This window comes from Mastacembelus armatus, chromosome 23 (assembly GCF_900324485.2).
Source record: "Mastacembelus armatus chromosome 23, fMasArm1.2, whole genome shotgun sequence".
Taxonomy (NCBI): Eukaryota; Metazoa; Chordata; class Actinopteri; order Synbranchiformes; family Mastacembelidae; genus Mastacembelus; species Mastacembelus armatus.
The window spans coordinates 93,003-111,488 of record NC_046655.1 but is presented as its reverse complement, the minus strand read 5'-3'; the positions used below and the strand labels follow the sequence as shown (position 1 = coordinate 111,488).

General features: G+C 39.1%; 1 protein-coding gene across 3 annotated transcripts in view; it reads left to right on the top strand.

Moving 5' to 3' along the window:
• The window catches only part of prkdc (protein kinase, DNA-activated, catalytic subunit), a 92,446-nt gene that overhangs the window by 32,548 nt on the left and 41,412 nt on the right, over positions 1-18,486 (top strand). For all 3 annotated transcript variants that reach the window (XM_026327234.2, XM_026327233.2, XM_026327235.1), the window contains exons 28-49: positions 3,483-3,577; positions 3,910-4,012; positions 4,264-4,397; positions 5,564-5,794; positions 6,270-6,496; positions 6,595-6,803; positions 7,011-7,143; positions 7,722-7,880; positions 8,077-8,280; positions 9,054-9,242; positions 9,418-9,522; positions 9,658-9,825; positions 10,073-10,200; positions 10,393-10,594; positions 10,996-11,174; positions 11,283-11,451; positions 11,646-11,711; positions 11,809-11,872; positions 16,330-16,487; positions 16,608-16,748; positions 17,966-18,085; positions 18,192-18,335. In XM_026327234.2, coding sequence (XP_026183019.1) covers positions 3,483-3,577; positions 3,910-4,012; positions 4,264-4,397; positions 5,564-5,794; positions 6,270-6,496; positions 6,595-6,803; positions 7,011-7,143; positions 7,722-7,880; positions 8,077-8,280; positions 9,054-9,242; positions 9,418-9,522; positions 9,658-9,825; positions 10,073-10,200; positions 10,393-10,594; positions 10,996-11,174; positions 11,283-11,451; positions 11,646-11,711; positions 11,809-11,872; positions 16,330-16,487; positions 16,608-16,748; positions 17,966-18,085; positions 18,192-18,335 — 3,328 coding nt within the window. The remainder of the gene's footprint in view (positions 1-3,482; positions 3,578-3,909; positions 4,013-4,263; positions 4,398-5,563; positions 5,795-6,269; positions 6,497-6,594; positions 6,804-7,010; positions 7,144-7,721; positions 7,881-8,076; positions 8,281-9,053; positions 9,243-9,417; positions 9,523-9,657; positions 9,826-10,072; positions 10,201-10,392; positions 10,595-10,995; positions 11,175-11,282; positions 11,452-11,645; positions 11,712-11,808; positions 11,873-16,329; positions 16,488-16,607; positions 16,749-17,965; positions 18,086-18,191; positions 18,336-18,486) is intronic.

The following is an 18,486-nucleotide window of genomic DNA, read 5'->3' as shown; positions in this document are numbered from 1 at the left end:
AAACTGACAGAGTAATTTAAGTTTTTCAGCATTATCAGAAGATGTCACGAAACGTGCCAGCGTGTTCATCAACCCCTGACGGTTAAAACAGCATCTATACTTGAAAATAAAATCTTGGTCTGAGAGTTTTCAGAAATTATTTGAGAGAAATTTGGATTTTGCAGATTTAATAGCTTTCTGAAAAGTAAAATGGGATTCTCTAAGAACAATAAGGCACCTGTAGTTTGTCCATTGCGTCCAGTGCCATTTGTGTTCAGCTTGTATGCAGTTTTGCGAATGGAGTCTAAACCAGGAGGGTTTTTTTTTTTGTTTTTTTTTTAATGGTGCGTTTAATTTTCAAAGGGGTGATGTTGTTGGGAATGGTTAGGCAGGTGTTATTTTAAAAAAAAAGTGATGTATGTATTGGTGTCAAAGCTTGCATCAGACTGTTTCGTCGCTGAGAGATCATTGGCAGTCTTGTAGGCAGCAGCAAAATCCTCACAGGCCGTGCAGGTGACATAACGAACCCAATGGGCCAGAGCAGGTGTAATAGACGGGGCAATGAGGAGGAATAGTAGTGAAGGTCAGAGATTTATGATCCAAAAAACATGATTCTCGAATCTCCATGTTCAAAATAGTGAAGCCATGGGAAAAAAACAGGTCCAAGGTGTGGCCATGAACATGTGTAGGACTGTGCACCCATTGAGAGAAGCTAAAGGACTCCATGAGGTTGCAGTAGTCATTAGATAGCGGTTTACCAGGGCAGCAGATGTGAATGTTAAAATCACCAAGCAGTAAAATGTGGTTGTACATATGTTTCCCCAGGAGGTCTTCAAATTCACTTAAAAAGAGATTACACTGAGGAGGTTGATAGATGAGAACACACACAACTGAATTAGCCAGGTCAGTTAAAAAAGAGCAGTTGTGAGGAATGAGTTCAGAGTAAAGTTCCCCCTCTTTGGTACATGTTTCAGTAATAAACAGAAAGTCCAGGTCCCAAGAGACAAAAAAGTCGTGTAGAATAAGTCTTACTTATCAAGGAACGCACATTGACTACTGCCATCCTGAGTGGTAACGGATCGCTCTCTAGTTGAGGTCCTTTGTTCAACTAGTACTAGGATGTACTCCATACTGCCAAATTCATGGAGGCAGAAACACCATGGTTGAGAAAGCTAGGAACCAACAGGCTGAATCCAACAGCAATGAGGAAGTGTTTCCCACGTGTTCCGTATCGGATTACCGGTAGATTTGGCCACTCCAGTTCTTAATTGAACGGCAATGCCTTCGCGTTTACCACGTCTTCGGCAATGTTTCCTGCAGGAAATGGAGGTGAGTTGTTGGCATATGTGCTCCAGGATATTTAACCAGGACAGTGAATGGTGCAGATGAAAACCATTCTTTATACCATAGGTGGTAACTGAAGTCCTAATATCTAGTAGCATCTGTTGATCATATACAAGGGTAGTGGTCGACGTTTCAACCATAAAAAAGCAGAAAATACAGAGTAGGCACCCGGGCAAGAAGAGCAATAGATGGCCAGCCAAACACAGTGGCGCCATCTTAGAAAGTCTTTAATTATATAGTGTCATGGATGTGCAGTCAAAAAATGTCGTTTTAATGGCAGTCAATGGGCCAAAAACATCCACGAACAGTAAATTAGTCAGAAAAAATTTATTCTGCACAAAAACTAACAATGCATCAAAATCAGTGTTGGTACTAATCTTTGACATATTCAAGACTGTGATAAGGTAAAAAATATCCAGTCTACAATCACTTTTTATATTGAAAATAAGTCAGAACTGAACTTTCATGCAAAAAGAAAAAGTTGAAAAAAAAATTTATCTGATATATTTTTACTGCAGTTTATTTTAGTGGACATTTTCATCCCGAACATAACGAAAGGGTAGTGAATTTGCCCGCAGTGTATTACAAAATATAGATTAGAATATAGAAAATTTCTAAATCAGATTTTGAAAATTTATTTCAAATTAAGCCAAAAATCATTCCATTTGCTGAAATATGGTGAAAGTTATGGCCAAATTAAGAGTGAAAAATTACCCTTGGTGGATGAAAACATCCCCAACAGTACATAAGGGCTAAGGACATCATTATGTAACTTTTAGTTATACAGTTTCAGTCTGCTTGTAGTCTTATGCTGGTTTTCACAATCTGTCTGAAGCACTTTGAAACTTCATTCATAAATTAAGACATTTTCAGTTTATTGCCTAACAAAGCATCAAATGGCTAAAGTATCACATACCCCTGTAGTTTCAGTGATTCTCAATGACATTCTCAATGTACCTCAATTCTGCAGCACTGCAGTAAAGATTGAAAAATTATTCATATTCCACCAAGATGGTCAGTAAGCTACAAGTAAAATTTTATCAAACCAAGCCGTCAACACAGAACAAACTGGTCTCTCTGCAGGCGGTTGTGAGAATAGTGGGAAGGGACCGTCCTTGAAGCTCTTTTTGTGCAAAGCAATGATTACTGCACGTGTTGACTGATTTCAAGCACCACCCTCATTTTCTCCTTCACACTGCAAGGGTTGATCAGTCACTAAAACTGCTCTCCAGGGCAGACAGGGCATCCTGCAGTGGGTGAGACTCATGGTCCAGCATAGATGTTAGTTTAGCCAGGACCCTTCTGTCCCTCATCTCCCTCACTGAGTCCAGAGGACAGCCCGGGACAGAACTGGACTTCCTGATGGCCTTGTCCAGCTTCTTCCTCTCGCCCTCCGTGATGCTGCTGCTCCAACAGACCACACCGTACAGGATGGCTGATTCCACCACAGAGTCATAGAAGGAGTACCCCTTTCACCCTAAGAGACTGCAGTCTCCTCCAGAGACTGGCTCTTCCTTTACAGTGTGTCTGTGTTATGATTCCAGTCCAGTTTGTTGTTCAGGTGAACGCCCAGGTGCTTATAAGAGTCCACTCTCTCAATGTCCATTCCCTGGATGTTCACTGACGAGGGGAGAGTAGACCAACGTCTGTGGAAGTCCACCACCATCTCCTTGGGCAGTGGGGGAGTGTCAGGTGTCCAGGTGTCGGGGAGAAGGCATGCAGCTGCGTGGGGGGAGGAGAGGGTGATTGATCAAACCTAAGAAAATGCAGATTTAGATCGTTAACCCACTGCAGATCCCTCTGAGCTTGTGCATGGGGTGCTTTGAAGCCTGAGATGGTCTTTAGGCTCTGCCACACCCCACTCATGCTCTGCTGCTGCAGCTGCTCCTCCATCTTCCTTCTGTAGCTGGCCTTTCCCTATCTGATCTTCCTCCTCAGCTCTTTCTGTACAGTCCTCAGCTCCTCCTTGTTCCCTGATCTGAAAGCTCTCTTCTTCTCCTTCAGGAGAGATTTGATATCACTGGTAGTCCACGGCTTGCTGTTTGGAAAACACCGTACCGTGGAAAATACTATAGCCTACCATGTTGTTTGTTGTTGATATTCTTAGGCCCTGTTTTGCATTGTGTTTGCTAAGTACTACTATCTATTTGTCTCTGCAGGGAGGAAAATTCCTTGGTGGAGCAGTTTGTCTTTGAGGTTCTTGTCATTTTTGTGGAAAGTCTGGCTCTTGCTCACTCAGATGAGAAGTCTCTAGGTAATAGTTTATCACTTCAGCTTTATAGGCAGGACACATCTAGTCATAACTAAATTAAATGATGTCAAATGTATAAAGGAGTTTTTATCAGTGATAATTTAAACGTTAAAAATAGCCTTTTTTCTGCATTCCCAGTGTTTTGGGGTTTTTTTTTTCATGCTACATTGCAAAAACTACAGTGTTTTACTACTTGCTTGTAATTGTCATTTGAGTGGCATTTATTATTGGTATTGTTTGGGTCTTATACTGAGATAGAGGCATTGTTGTACATAACTGAAAGTTTTCTTGCAGCTCAAAATATATGATGTCTTCTTTCACCCTTTCATCCATAGGTACGCAGCACCAATGTGGCTGTGTCATTGACCATCTGAAAAGAATCATTACCCACAAGGCCCCCAGTCTCAATCAGCACAATCCTAAGCGACGTGTTCCAAGGTATTCTGTGTACATGGGCATCTGCAAACAATAACATATGTTTTAAAATGTATTTTTTCATTAAAAAGATAAAATTAAATTTAGCAGTCAGGTATATTAAGCATTATGTCATAAATAAATCATTTCCTTCCCACCACTACGGGTGGTGTGTGTGTCTTCCTTAATCTAAAACATAAAACTTTAAAACTATATCATTAAATACGTTTAAAAATTCCAAATGTTTTTTTTTTTTCCACTTTCTCTTTGTTCAGGGGTTTTCCGCCTGGTCAAAAGCTGTGCCTGCAGGATATGGTGTCATGGGTGTTGAAACAATGTGGCCGATCTCAGACTGAGTGTCGCCACAAATGCATGGTACTCTTCTATGAGTTTGTTCCTCTCCTTCCAGGTGAGCAATACTGTCAAGTCTCTTACCTGCCAGGGTTAATGCAAATTTTAAAAAAATGTTTAAAGGTGCAGTGTGTAAAATGTTAAAGGTTTATCAACATCTATATTGCAAAAGAGAGTGCCTGTCATCTTGAAAACAAAATGTGATTTCCCCATCATTGGTCAGCGTTTGGTTTTCCTGTTCTGGGCTACTGTAGAAGCATGGCAGCACAACATGACTACTGCTGAGATTGTTAAAGTTGGGAAGATTCCGAGGTCTTGGATCAATATTAGTACTGCCTTTTACAACTGTAGTAAGCCATGCAAACTATATCCAGATTTCATCAGAACTAGCTGTCCTCCAAACTGAAAATGATCCCTGTGAACTCATCTCACAGCCACTGCACAAAGAGACCAATCTGTCCTGCAGCAAGGATGGCTCAATTTGATGGAGAGTATTTTCACCCTGTGAGGGCTATGAGGGCACCTTCTTAACTGGTCACTGTGTGGAAAGATGGTATGGGAGGTGTTGGGAGAGAGGCTGGTGAAATCAATGAGCTTAATACCCAGTGTGTTTCATAAAATGAAAACGTATGGGAAGCATTAAGGCTGTAGATTGTTGCCTAAACGGTTAGAATGTGGCCAGCTTGTACTCATATCCTCTAATGCATTATTCCACCACTAGATGGGAATTACTTTTAATTTTCACTGCTAGACTGCACATAAAACTAGCTATATTAAAATTTACACTATAGTCAGAAAACTGATAATATAATAACACTTGATTTGCATTTGCAGTTTGTACATGTGTAGGGACTTTTAAAAGACAGTCAGTAGTTAGAGTAGTCCTCAACAGAAACAAAATGCATTTATTCATTCTCATTTAAATGCATTTGTCAAAAGTAAGTCACATCTTTTCGGTGGCTTTAGAAAATGTAATGGAATTCTTAAAAACATTAAACCAGAACTATTGGACAGGATTGAGATCACTGTTAATGGGGTCAGAAAAACATTTAGAGCTACAGTGGTGTGAAAAAGAAAGGAGACCTGTTTTTGTTTGTTTGTTTTTTTTTAGCCTGGTGCAGGTTACACAACTGCTGGAGCAGCGCAAACATACAGTAACATGGTAAAATTACTTATTTAAATTTTTTTTTTTATTATTTGAAATTTTTTGATGTGTGTGTGTAGGAAAGAAATCTCCATCTCAGTGGCTGGATTGTATACTGAAGGATCATGGCACGGATTTCCTGATCTCACAGTTTGAGGGTGGAGGTCTTCTCTCCCAACCCACTCTCAAGGACCTTACAGGGCCTTTCAGTGTCAGAGCCACCATGCAGTGGATGGACCTATTGCTGGCTGCCTTGGACTGCTACAGCACTTTCATCCGCTTACACATAATCAAGCCTCAGCACATTCCAAGTAAGTCCTAAATGTGCAAGGGGTGACATTTGTGCTGTTTTTAGCCATGATGAGATCTTACTGCTTATTTTTCTACATCATATACTTGCTCACATGATGTTGCCATGTAGTAATTACTGTGATACACAGTTGCAAAACCATTTTTTTGTCGTTATGACATTCTGACATTTTCCATTACCTATTGGTAATTAAGGAAATTGATCTTCTCAACTGCTCCCTGAGGCCTGTCATCATTTACAACATATACATCAGTGTTCTGTAGGTTTCTTTATTTAATAGTATGGAAAGTTGAAAATTGTTTTCACAATGTTTCCTTGTCTACGTACCCTGATGTAACAATCTGATTTTCAGTTTTATATCTGTTGTGATTATCTCTTCTCATCATTCTAAAATAAAAGACCTTTCAAAATTGTATTGACCGTTCTGTGTTCTCAACAAATGTTTTTTTTTTTCTCCCCCCCCCTTAATCACCAAGTCTCCAAAGACAAGTCAAGTTTTCTGAAAGCTGTAAAATTCTTTTTGACTGAGCTGGCATTGTATGAGCTGACAGCAGCAGAGAGCTGTTTCCCTCATAGTGAGAAGACCTCTCACTTAAGCCCAAGAGAAATGGATCAGTACAACTACAGCAAATGCACCATCATTGTTCGGCTGCTGGAGTTTGCCACAATGATTCTTGTCAAAGGAGACCAGGAGTTTTGGAAGGTATTACTGAATTTAAAAAACTCACACCAAGAAAGACATTTTTTTTCCTTTTGAAGGTGTGTTTTATTCACTATTGCTCTTGCTGACTTTATTCACAGCTTCTGGAGCAAGATATTTTTTGCGCAGCTTTTTTTGAGCTAACTGCGCTCGTGGTGTGTGAGCCTTCGGCTGTAGGTTTCAACACAGCAGATGTGGAGGTAATGAAGAACCTACCAGAGGTTTGTGTTCCTCTGCTGAAAGTCCTGATGACCTCAACATACCACAATCATATTGAGAGCAGCTTGCAGGCAAAGATCTCGCAGAAAAGGTATGTTCATTATCTTTGAGTGTTCTGCTTTACTGAAACAAGAACAAGCTGTTATTTAATTGAATGTGGTTATTCAGTGTTGCTTTTTTAATACATTCAGATGCATACATTCAGATGCATATCTGAATGTATTGTATCTGAATCATTAAGTATCTGAATCTTTTTTTTTTTTTTTTTTTTGCATTGTTTTTTAAATGTCATTCATAGTGTGGAGGAATTGTGTGCTGTAGACCTCTACCACTCTAGCACTCTGAACTGCTACTATCAGATGGAAAGGGTTCTGTTTTCTTGTAAGCAGATCAACAAAGCTGGCTTCCTCAGCTCCATTCTGCACAGCCAGGTAGTGGCACTGTTCAGAGCCGTTTGCAATACACACACTCATATCTATACATTTCACGGACTCCTTTATTTATTTCCAAACTACACAAATATGCACAGAAGACAATAGCAATTAAACAAATGAATATGCAATTGAATTTGCAATACCACCATCTACTACAGTGTTCATATGTGCCATATTTTAAGTGCAATATTGCAACTATTTTACTACCTGAACTGAACAGTTAACTAATCCGATCACTTATGTAATGTTTATACTCATTTATATTTATGCCTATGCTTTTTTTTTATGCACCTTAAGACTTAAATTTTCTGTACCCTGTGCAATAACAGTACAGAAACTATATATGCCTAATTATAGACTCAGATTTGATAAAGCATGAACTCATAATAAGCTTATTTGTGCCATCATTTATCAATTAATAATATGCCATGCAGTTATCATAATCATCAAATATCAAGTAATACATTAACTAAGTACTGATGATTTATTTTGGTTCAATATATAGATATTATTTAAATATTTTCATACAAATGCGTATTGTGTATTGTCCAATGTTTATTTTATATTTCCTGAAGGATTCAGGCTATGCCTTATCCCTTGGGTCCCGAGTTCTAATCACAGTATTTAAAGGCATAGCACCTGGTGAGGACAGGAAGGCACTTCCATCTTTGGACATAAATAGCAGGAGGGTAGCAGATGGCCTTCTTCAGCTTTCCTTTGCTCTCAGTCAACAGGTCAGTGCATAAAACCTGAAAAAAATGTAATTACACTTGGGAACACATTTCCGATGTATAGTTTGGAAAATAACGAAATGTACTTAGTTTTTTTTTTTTTTTTTTTATTAAATGAAATGGTTGATTTAATAAATCGCATTTTTTCCTTTATTGTGAGTTATCAGGTATCTACTATTGATCTCCTATTATTTTACAGAGTGAGCAACTAGTGGACTTTCTGTTGAACACTATCATGCTTTCTGTGCCAATATCTGGAAGTCACGGCCACAACTTCTTTAATTTTTCACATGGCGAGTACTTCTACAGCCTCTTCCAAACGACTATCAACACTGAGCTGCTGAGAAATCTTGACATCATAGTACCACGCCTCATGAAAGCTTCCTCTCAGAATCCCAGCATGGTAGTTTTTCCTTTTTTATCACACTTCATTCCTCCATAACACAATAGCCCCCAGCTAGAGACGTTAGAGACAAGATATCTCAAGAACACAATGAGGGAATTTCTTCAAATTTGTTTATCTTGACTCAAAGATGAACTAATTCTATTTTGGTAGTCAAAAGTCAAGATTACTGTGACCCATCCCCACCCTTGTACTTCATCCCATTCTTGTGAATGCAGTATGTCAGGAATGCATTTTGGGACTTTCTTAAAATTTGGCCCAATTGTATACTTGGGTTCAATGATGAACTGGATTAAATTTGATGGTTAAAGGTCAAGGTCACAGCTTATTCTTGTGGACTCAGGAATAACTTGAAGAAACTTCTTTAAATGTAGGGGTCTCATAGTCAGTCGTCTTGTACATCTATGTAAAATGTAAACCTTGGCTGGTTGGCCGAGGCTTACAACTGCAATACAGTAATTCTAGGTAAATTTCTTTTCTGAAGATGTTTTTTTGTTATTATTTTTTGGGGCAGTTTTTGCCTTTGATAGGACAGTGGACAGAGACAGGAAATTAGGGGAGAGAGCAAGGGAAGACATGCTGGTTATATGACGGCCGGCTCAGGGGTTGAACTGGCGTCCCCTGCGTATATGGACGGGCGCACTACTTCTACACCACCAACAGCCCCCTTTTCTGAAGATGTTTTAATGAAATTTTTTATCAGCAAAAGAACAGACTGTCCAGTATAAGTGCACACACATACAAAGGAATGATGTGTTTGTGTTTTTAATCAGGTGAGTGTGTTGTTGAATGGCATGCTTGACCACAGCTTTAGAGAGCGCTCTGTGAGAAAGACACAGGGAAAACAACTAGTTGAAGAAGTACTAAGAAGGTGGAATAGTCTGCAGATGTGGTGGGAAGGAGAGTCTTCCACTCCAGAAAGCAAATCTGCTGTTCTCTTGCTGCTTTCCAAGCTCCTACAGGTATAAGCTCAAATTTGTACTCCATGTTAAACAAGTCTGGTAAAATGTAATATGTTAACATTCAGAAAAAATATCATTTATGTGTTCTGATTGAAAATAAAAAAAAAAAAGGTTTTTAATACTTTCCTTTAATGTGTATTTGTTTCATGAACATGTTTTCCCTTTCTCTCATCAGATTGACTCCTCTATCTGCTCTAGTGTCAACCATGAAGTGTTCAGACTGGTGTTTTCCACATTCACTTTGCTGCTGGGTGACAAAAATCTGCCACTGAATCTTAAGGTAATGGAGCAGGTATATGTTTAGGCACAGTCTGTGCATTGGATTACTGAATGATTTTAACTTTTCCTCTTTGAGCTGTTAACTAATTTTAATTATTCTTAAGTATCTGAGTGCCTGATTTTCTCATCTGCACAGAGTCAGGCACTGTTGGTGCTGCCCTTCTTCACAACCCTCCCAGAGCAACCATTGGCTGAGCTGCAGAAAGCTCTTGATGCCTTCGTAGCTTTGAACTTTCCCATGCAGTCCGATGAGTTTACTAAGGGCACTCTTCAACACAGCAACTACGTAGACTGTATTCGAAAGGTGAAGTCAGTCTTATTACGGGCCTGTAATGTAGTTCTACTGTAATGAATCAGAATAAGAATAAAATACATACAGAGCCACCATTTTTGCTTTAATGTTATTGAGTGTACTCTCCCTTTGTTTGGAAAATAAATTGTATGGATGACGTGTATATGATGATGATAGATGGAAAAACCCTTTAGCTTAGCCATGAAAATAGGTATTGGTAGCAATTGCTGTTCAACAAGCTTACTTTTCTGTCTTTTAGTTGCTCGATGCCCTGGAGCTTTCTCAGAGCCCACTCCTGCTTCAGTTGCTGGCAGGGATTCTGTGTCGAGACAGAAAACACATCATGGAGGTGCAATTCCAATCCTGTTTCCAAAGAATTGCAAAGCGGTAAGTAAAGCTTTCACAACCACTCTTCATTCATTGGAGAAAGTGAGGTTATATATTAGGGATTCTGTCTTTCTTTGTTAATGTTTGGTGTAGTGTTTTGAAATTGAGGGGTTGAACATAATGTGTTTCATTAAAGTACAGTTATAGAAGCTATATTGTGTCCATTCCTTCTGTTGTTCGGTGTCTGATTAGGCCAAGCAATGAACGACAGCTACAGCTACTCTGCACAGTATATGAAATGATCAAACAGGGAGATGTGAGCTACATGCTTCAGGCCTTGATGGAGAGAGTTCTGCTGCCTCTGGCCTCTCACTGTTGTACCAGGGCCCTGAGTGACTTCCTTGTGGAAAATGTCTCTGGCATATTTGGCTTGCTGAGCAGTCGCTTCACCAAGGTTTGGTCCTTAACATTGTCACATTCACAGATGTATTGGTACTACAAGCTACAATCTGCACCCACTCTTATTTATTACATATTTAATAGACCAATGGCTTTTGATTTTGAATATTAGAATTATTATTTCATGTATTTTATTTTTATATTTACATGAAATAAGACATGTACAACAGAATCTGAGAAAAGCAATTATCTTTTTTCTTTTTTCTCTTCTCAATTAAGTTTAAGAAAAGGAAAAAAGGACTGTTACTGCCACCACTGTTTGGTGACCTGTATAGTGTTTTTACAAATCTGTTTTTCCTGTACACACTATAACATTAAACCAGCAATTATAGACTCACACACACTGCATTACAGCAATACACAATTTAATTAAAGACTAATTGCAATCAATTTCAGTCAAGTGAAAAAGAATTTGAAATTCAATTGGTGAAGAAAAACGGCTGTTACAAGCTTATGGAGCTCCTGTATTCTCGACTTGCCCAAGAAGAGCTTTACTCCAAGGAATCCCGCATTAATCAGGCCTACTGTCATTCCGACAAGACAGAGGGAAATGAGATGTCCAAGACCCTGATAAAGTAGGACTCATCGACATTAAAAAAAAAAAAAAAAAAAAAACATGACATGAAATTTATGTAAAATTTCTCTATTTATCATGAATAATTATTGTATTCGTTTTATAATAGGTCATGTTTTGAAGCCTTTACTGAGAACATGGCTGGTGAGACCCAGCTCCTTGAACTCAGGAGACACTATCACTGTGCTGCATACAATTGTGCCATCGCCGTTATCAGCTGCATCTTCAAAGAGCCCAAATACTACCATGGCTTTCTCTTTAATGAGAAACCAGAGAAGGTATTGGCAGGCTTCTATAATTATTTCTAGTTCCATTCAACATTTCAAGCTTCCTCTTGATACAAGGTGGAGCAACACATCGCTTATATTTATGTGTTTTCATGTTGTTTACTCCATGAGCAATGAGTGTCTTTTTCACTAAAGAAAGAACTTAATTGTTTCTAGTGTGTTCAACTTTTTCTTTTCTTGCCCAGAATCAGTTAATTCTGGAAAATATCATTGATGTTGACAGGACGTACAACTTTCCAATTGAAATTGAGGTATGGTTTAGTTACTTTTTCATTATACTAAGAATTGCAGCAAGCAATATGGGTTTATTGATTTTTTTTTTTTTTTTCTTTTTTTTTGTCAATATAGGTTCCACTTGAAAGAAAGAAGAAATACACAATGATTCGAAAAGAAGCAACAGAGGAGAATGAAGGTACCCACAAGAAAAAAATGTTTACACTTTCAAAATTTGTTGCAAAAATAATGACATTTCACTTGTATGCCTTAACCCTCAAGGGTTGACAAACGTGCAAACATGCGTTTTGTGGCGTCTTCTCCAGATACCACAGAAAATAACTTAAATTACTCTGTCAGTTTTGACCGTACAGATAAGAGCAATACATTATTTGAATCTGTAAAGGGTCTAGTTTTATTTGTGTAAACTCAATAACAAAATGCTATGCTTTTGTAAAATAAAGAAAGCAGACACGGTGCGCACTCTGTCACCTCTCTTCACAGACACATAAATAAAACAACCTGAATCTCAGCAAATACTTACCTCAAAGACATGAGAAATATATGCATAGAAAGCTTGAAATGTCTACTTTTAAAAGAAACACTTCAAAACAAATCATCTCTTTTTATGTAATACATATGAAAGTAAGGAGCGGTATGGTTTCTTGTCTCACCTCATTATAGCTAATGTGATCCCACCTCACACTGAGCGCACTATTCATATGGAAATGATCTGAGGTGAGCCAGGCACACCCCCAAGAAATGGCATAAAATGTCAAGCTTCATCATAGAATTTACTCACTTTTTCTGTGTGTTTGGATGATGGCATGCTATGCAGGTGAAGAAGCACTTTGGATTCTGGACAGTGACAAAGAGAGTGTACTTTGTCCTCAGAGGAAAAAGGCAACTCAGAAGACAAACATTTGCATCTGCATTGGATTGCACTAATTCCCTCTCAACCACATTCCTGACTGCAGGTTTTCTCAGGTCTTTTTCCTTTCGGCTGCTCCCTTCAGGAGTCGCCACAGCTAATCATCTGCCTCCATTTAACCCTATCCTCTGTATCCTCCTCACCCACACCAACTATCCTCATGTCCTCCTACATCCAAGAACCTCCTCTTTGGTCTTCCTCTAGGCCTCGTTCCTGGCAGCTCTAACCTCAGCATCCTTTTACCAATGTATTCACTGTCTCTCCTCTGAACATGTCTAAACCATCTCAATCTGGCTTCCCTGGCTTTTTCTCCAAAACATCTAACATGAGCGGTCCCTCTGATGTACTCATTCCTGATCCTATCCATCCTCGTCACTCCCAGAGAGAACCTCAACATCTTCAGCTCTGCTACCTCCAGCTCTGCCTCCTGTCTTTTTCTCAATGCCATACAACATACAAAACCATACAACATTGCTGGTCTCACCACTGTCTTGTACACCTTTCCTTTAATTCTTGCTGACACTCTGTCACACATCACACCTGACACTTACCTCCACCCATTCCAACCTGCTTGCACGTCTCTTCACTTCTTTTCCACACTCTCGGTTGCTCTGGACTGTTGACCCTAGGTACTTAAAATCCTCCACCTTCTTCACCTCTACTCCCTGTAATTCAATTCAATTCAATTCAGTTTTATTTGTATAGCGCCAAATCACAATACAAATCATTCAAGGCACTTTACAAGAACTAAAAACCCAACAAATCCCTTATGAGCAAGCACTTGGCGACAGTGGAGAGGAAAAACTCAGTTTAACGGAAGAAAAAACCTCCAGCAGAACTGGGCTCAGTTTGGGCAGCCATCTGCCTTGATCAGTTTTGGGGAGTGGATAGAGGAGAGAGGAAAGAACAGCAACAATAAACAACAAATAGATACTGCATGTTGGTGCAACTGCACATCAGCGATATACAGCTCCAGGACCAGGGACATCTGCAGAAGGTACAGAGAGAGAGAGAGAGAGAGAGGGAGAGAGCACAAACTAGGGCAGAGAGAGAGCACAAGGTTAGTGACATTCAATGGTGGAATATAGAAGAGAGGGGAAGGGAAGGGAGGGGAGGAGAGGGTTAGGGTAGGGGAGCTCAGTGCACCGATGGTCCTCGGGCAGTCTAGGCCTATAGCAACATAACCAAGGGATGGTTCAGGGTTACCTGAAGCCAGCCCTAACTATACGTTTTGTCAAAGAGGAAGGTTATAAGTCTAGCCTTAAAAGTACAGAGTGTCTGCCTCCTGAACCCAGACTGGGAGCTGGTTCCACAGGAGAGGAGCTTGATAGCTAAAGGCTCTGCCTCCCATTCTACTTTTGAAAACTCTGGGAACCACACTGAGAGCGAAGTGCTCTATTGGGGTAATATGGTAGTATGAGGTCTTTAAGGTATGAAGGAGCTTGATCATGAAGGGATTTGTATGTGAGAAGAAGTATTTTAAATTCTATTCTGTATTTTACAGGAAGCCAATGAAGAGAAACTAATATAGGAGAAATATGATCTCTCTTGCTAGTTCCTGTCAGGACTTTGGCTGCAGCATTCTGGATTAACTGGAGGCTTTTTATGGAGATACTGGGACATCCAGATAGTAATCAGTTACAGTAATCTAGCCTTGAGGTAACATTTGCATGGACTAGTTTTTCTGCATCATTTTGAGACAGGATGATCCTAATTTTGGCAATGTTGCGCAGGTGGAAGAATGCAGTTCTAGAGATTTGTTTTATGTGTGAGTTAAAGGACATGCCCTGGTCAAAAATAACTCCAAGGTTTTTCACAGTAGTGCTGGAGGCCAGGGCTATGCCATCTAAAGCAGCTATAATTTTAGAACTGAGGTTTTTAGGCCCAAATACAATAACCTCTGTTTTCTCTGAATTTAAAAGTAGAAAGTTACTGGTCATCCAGGCCTTTATGTCAGTTAGACACGCTTGAAGTCTGGTTAACTGGTTTGTGTTAACAGGTTTAATAGATAGATAAAGCTGAGTGTCATCTGCATAGCAGTGGTAATTAATGGAGTGCTTCCTAATGACATAGCCTAAAGGAAGCATGTACAGGATGAACAGAATCGGTCCTAGCACAGAGCCCTGTGGAACTCCATAACTAGCTTTTGTGCGTGTGGAAGGTTCATCATGGACATGAACAAACTGGAATCTGTCCGATAAATAGGGCTGGAACCATTTTAACGCTGTTCCTCTGATACCAGTCATATGCTCCAGTCTCTGTAATAAGATGTTGTGATCAATAGTGTCGAATGCAGCACTAAGTTCTAGGAGGACAAGTATAGAAACTAATCCATTATCTGAGGCTAAGAGAAGATCGTTGGTGACTTTTAACAGTGCTGTTTCTGTACTATGATGTGTTCTAAATCCTGATTGAAAGTCTGCTTAGCAACAGCTTTTTCTAGGATCTTAGAAATAAATGGTAGGTTGGATATTGGTCTATAATTAGCCAAGACTCCTGGATCAAGACTAGGCTTTTTGAACAAGGGTTTGATTACTGCAGTCTTACAGGTCTGTGGTACGTGGCCTGATACTAGAGATAAATTTGTGTAGTAAATGTAATAAAGATGAGTTAATTAATGGCAGGGTGTCTTTAAGCAGTCTAGTCGGAATCGGGTCTAAGAGACACGTTGATGATTTAGATGAAGCAACTACTGATGTGAATTCAGAGAGATCTATGGGAGAGAAGCAGTCTAAACATAACTGAGGTCTTACAGATGATTCAAGAGCTACTGTAGTAGAAGATTCATTTATTGCAGGTATAGGAAGCATCTGATGAATTTTATCTCTAATAGTTGTGATTTTATTTGTAAAGAAACTCATAAATTCATCACTGCTGAGAGCTAAGGGAACACTGGGCTCAACAGAGCTGTGACTTTTTGTCAGCCTGGCTACAGTGCTGAAAAGAAACCTGGAATTGTTCTCATTTTCCTCTATTAGTGATGAATAGTATGCAGTTGTCTTTACAGCAAGCTTTTTATATATGTTAATAGATTGTATTTCCAGACTAGAAGAATTTCCACTAAATTTGTGGAACGCCACTGCCTTTCCAGCCTTCGTGATGTAACCTCACCATTCTACTTGAGTCCCTCCCATTTACACACACGTACTCTGTTTTACTGCGGGTAACTGGGTCTTCTCGGGTGAATCACATGGTCACACATCATGATTATTCATGATCAGGCACGCCTTCCTGCATATGCCTTTTCTAAACAAAAAGTATTTTATAAAATTGAAATCTGTATTGTTTTCAGTGAATGAGTGAACAAGATGACTTTCACATCATTTTGAAACGAACACTCTATAAGCTAAAAGATGAAAGACTTAAGATTTTTAGTTTTTCACTAATCATGCATAAACGCTGTTTTCTCAAAAACACAATCATGTATGAACATGCTGCTCACATATTATTGTAGCCCAGTTTGTGCTGATTACAGTGTTATCAGACTTTAGCCATTAATATGTTTAAAAGCAACTGAAAAATGCACAAATGTCAGGACATGTCAAAACTTGTCTAGGACCCTAAAACACCCTAAGACCCCAGAGGGTTAAATCCAATAAAAATCCAAAATGATGGGTCTGACAGATAATGGAGGACTACAGAGATAAGTCCCACTCCAATGACTCATTCCAACTTTTTTAAGTTGATGATATTTGCTGATGTGATTTATGTTGTCATTTCCATAGAAGCTCCAGTTTATCTGGCTTCCCAATCATACATGGCTGACAGCAGTCTGAGTGAGGAAATGAGTCAATTTGATTTCTCTACCGGAGTTCAAAGCTTTTCCTTCAGCTCCCAAAACCCAGAAGGACAAAGACGTGTTGTTGCAAAAAGAGTTAGTCAGGTAATTTCATCCTATAAAACTAGTTTTTGTGTGTGTATGATGGTATTTACATAGTTACAACAATAATTTATAAACTGAGTTTGTTACAGACAAAAGGGTTTTGCTGGTATGTTAATCTAGGAGACGGAGGATACAAATCCCTCCCAGGAGGCAACAGTGGATCTGGAAATGGATGAGCTCAATCAGCATGAATGCATGGCAACCATGACTGCTGCGATTGGACACATGCATAGAAACAGGATAACTCCCCAAATTGAAAAGGTCAGTGTTGAAGATTTGATTGTCTCTTAATGAAACTGTTTTTAATTTTGTCATCTTTTTGTAAAAGGTTTAAAGCGTCCTTTAAAACCTGTTAGGTACCCCGCCCCTTTTTTTGCATACGGCCGAACAACACGTAGTCAAATTGAACTAGCTGTTGTTCTTACATTTTAAGAGTTATATTGACGACCTTGGTGTCGTTTGAAGCAAAATCGTCCTGGTTTTCTATCGGCGCGCTGGAAAATGTGAAATATGACTCCCCTCCCCCTCTAGCGTCGAGCGCTGCTTGCCCAGTGTTGTCAAGGCAACATTTACATGAGATGTTGCGTCATCTGGCACGAGGTATCATATATTGTTGTAAAGGTCTCATCATTGGCTAAAAGATGCGTCAGTCACCATTTACAAACAATGTGACTGGCTGATTCTACTGTCAATCGAAGTTGGACTATGCCCCCTGACTGGGATTTTCTCTGAGGATGTGAATTCTATTGGTTTTACCGTTAGTTACGCTGTGAAACGTAACAAACAGGTTTGATTGAGGCCTCATGCGATTCACAGAAGCTTGCTATGTCAAACTTTATTGAATAAATGGCGAAATAAACCGTAAAACGAAGCGGATTACGGCTTTTTATGAGGAGGATGATGGATTTATGGATTTACTGTACAGTATTACGTCTTTTGGACTAAAACGTGGGTGCACTTTGTTCTATGGATTCTAACGAACAAAACAATATGCAACACTCCATATTTGAGTACACATATGAAGTAATGCGACAGGAAGGTAAGGAGCAGCGTATTGTACTGTATATGTACTTTTTTTTAAATATTAAGAAACTGTAGTCGCTGTGATTATTCAATCCAAAATTGCTTTATGCCATTTGAATCCTAAAAGAAATCCTAAAACCTTAAAGTGAGACTTTAAGGTTTTATTAGACATAAAATTTATTAGACTGTATCCACATTTTCTGACGATCTTTTTGTGACATAACTGGACATACAGTTATCGGAGCGGATCCACTCCGGGGGTGACTAAATAGAAAACCTGACACCACAACCAGCTTATATCAAATATTTGCCTTTACACATAGTTAAATATATACGTTTTGATTTTGTGATTTAGTCTTTGTCTTTCTTTACTAGTATTATCTATAAATATAGCTGACTGTACCACATAAGATGTGTCATTCAATACTCTGTTTTGTTCAATGAATGAAACGCAGATAAACATGCCCAGTGAACTTCCTCCATGGATGAAATTTCTACATGGAAAACTAGCAAATCCAGCAACACCTCTGAATATTAGATTGTTCATCTCAAAGCTGATCATCAACACAGAGGAGGTGAATGATTTCATCTGATCTTTTCATCTACACAAATGTATAGTTTTTGCATTGCATTAATGAATAAATGAAAAGATAAATAATTATGCTCTTGTATCTTTTCCAGGTTTTCCGACCTTATGCTAAGCACTGGCTCGGGCCACTTCTGCAGCTCATTGTCTCTGAAAACAATGGAGGAGAGGGGATCCATTTTATGGTGGTGGATATTGTGGTCATGGTGCTCTCATGGACAAGCCTGGCCAGTCCCAAGGTTGCTGCTACTTTTGTTTTAAGAGCAGAAAATATATATCGCAAACCTTTTTTCTCTTGGCCTGTTCTCACACCAATATTTGTGGTGACGTTCTTGAAAAAATTCCAGCACATTACATTAAATCAGTTGCTATTGAATGTATATTGACAGG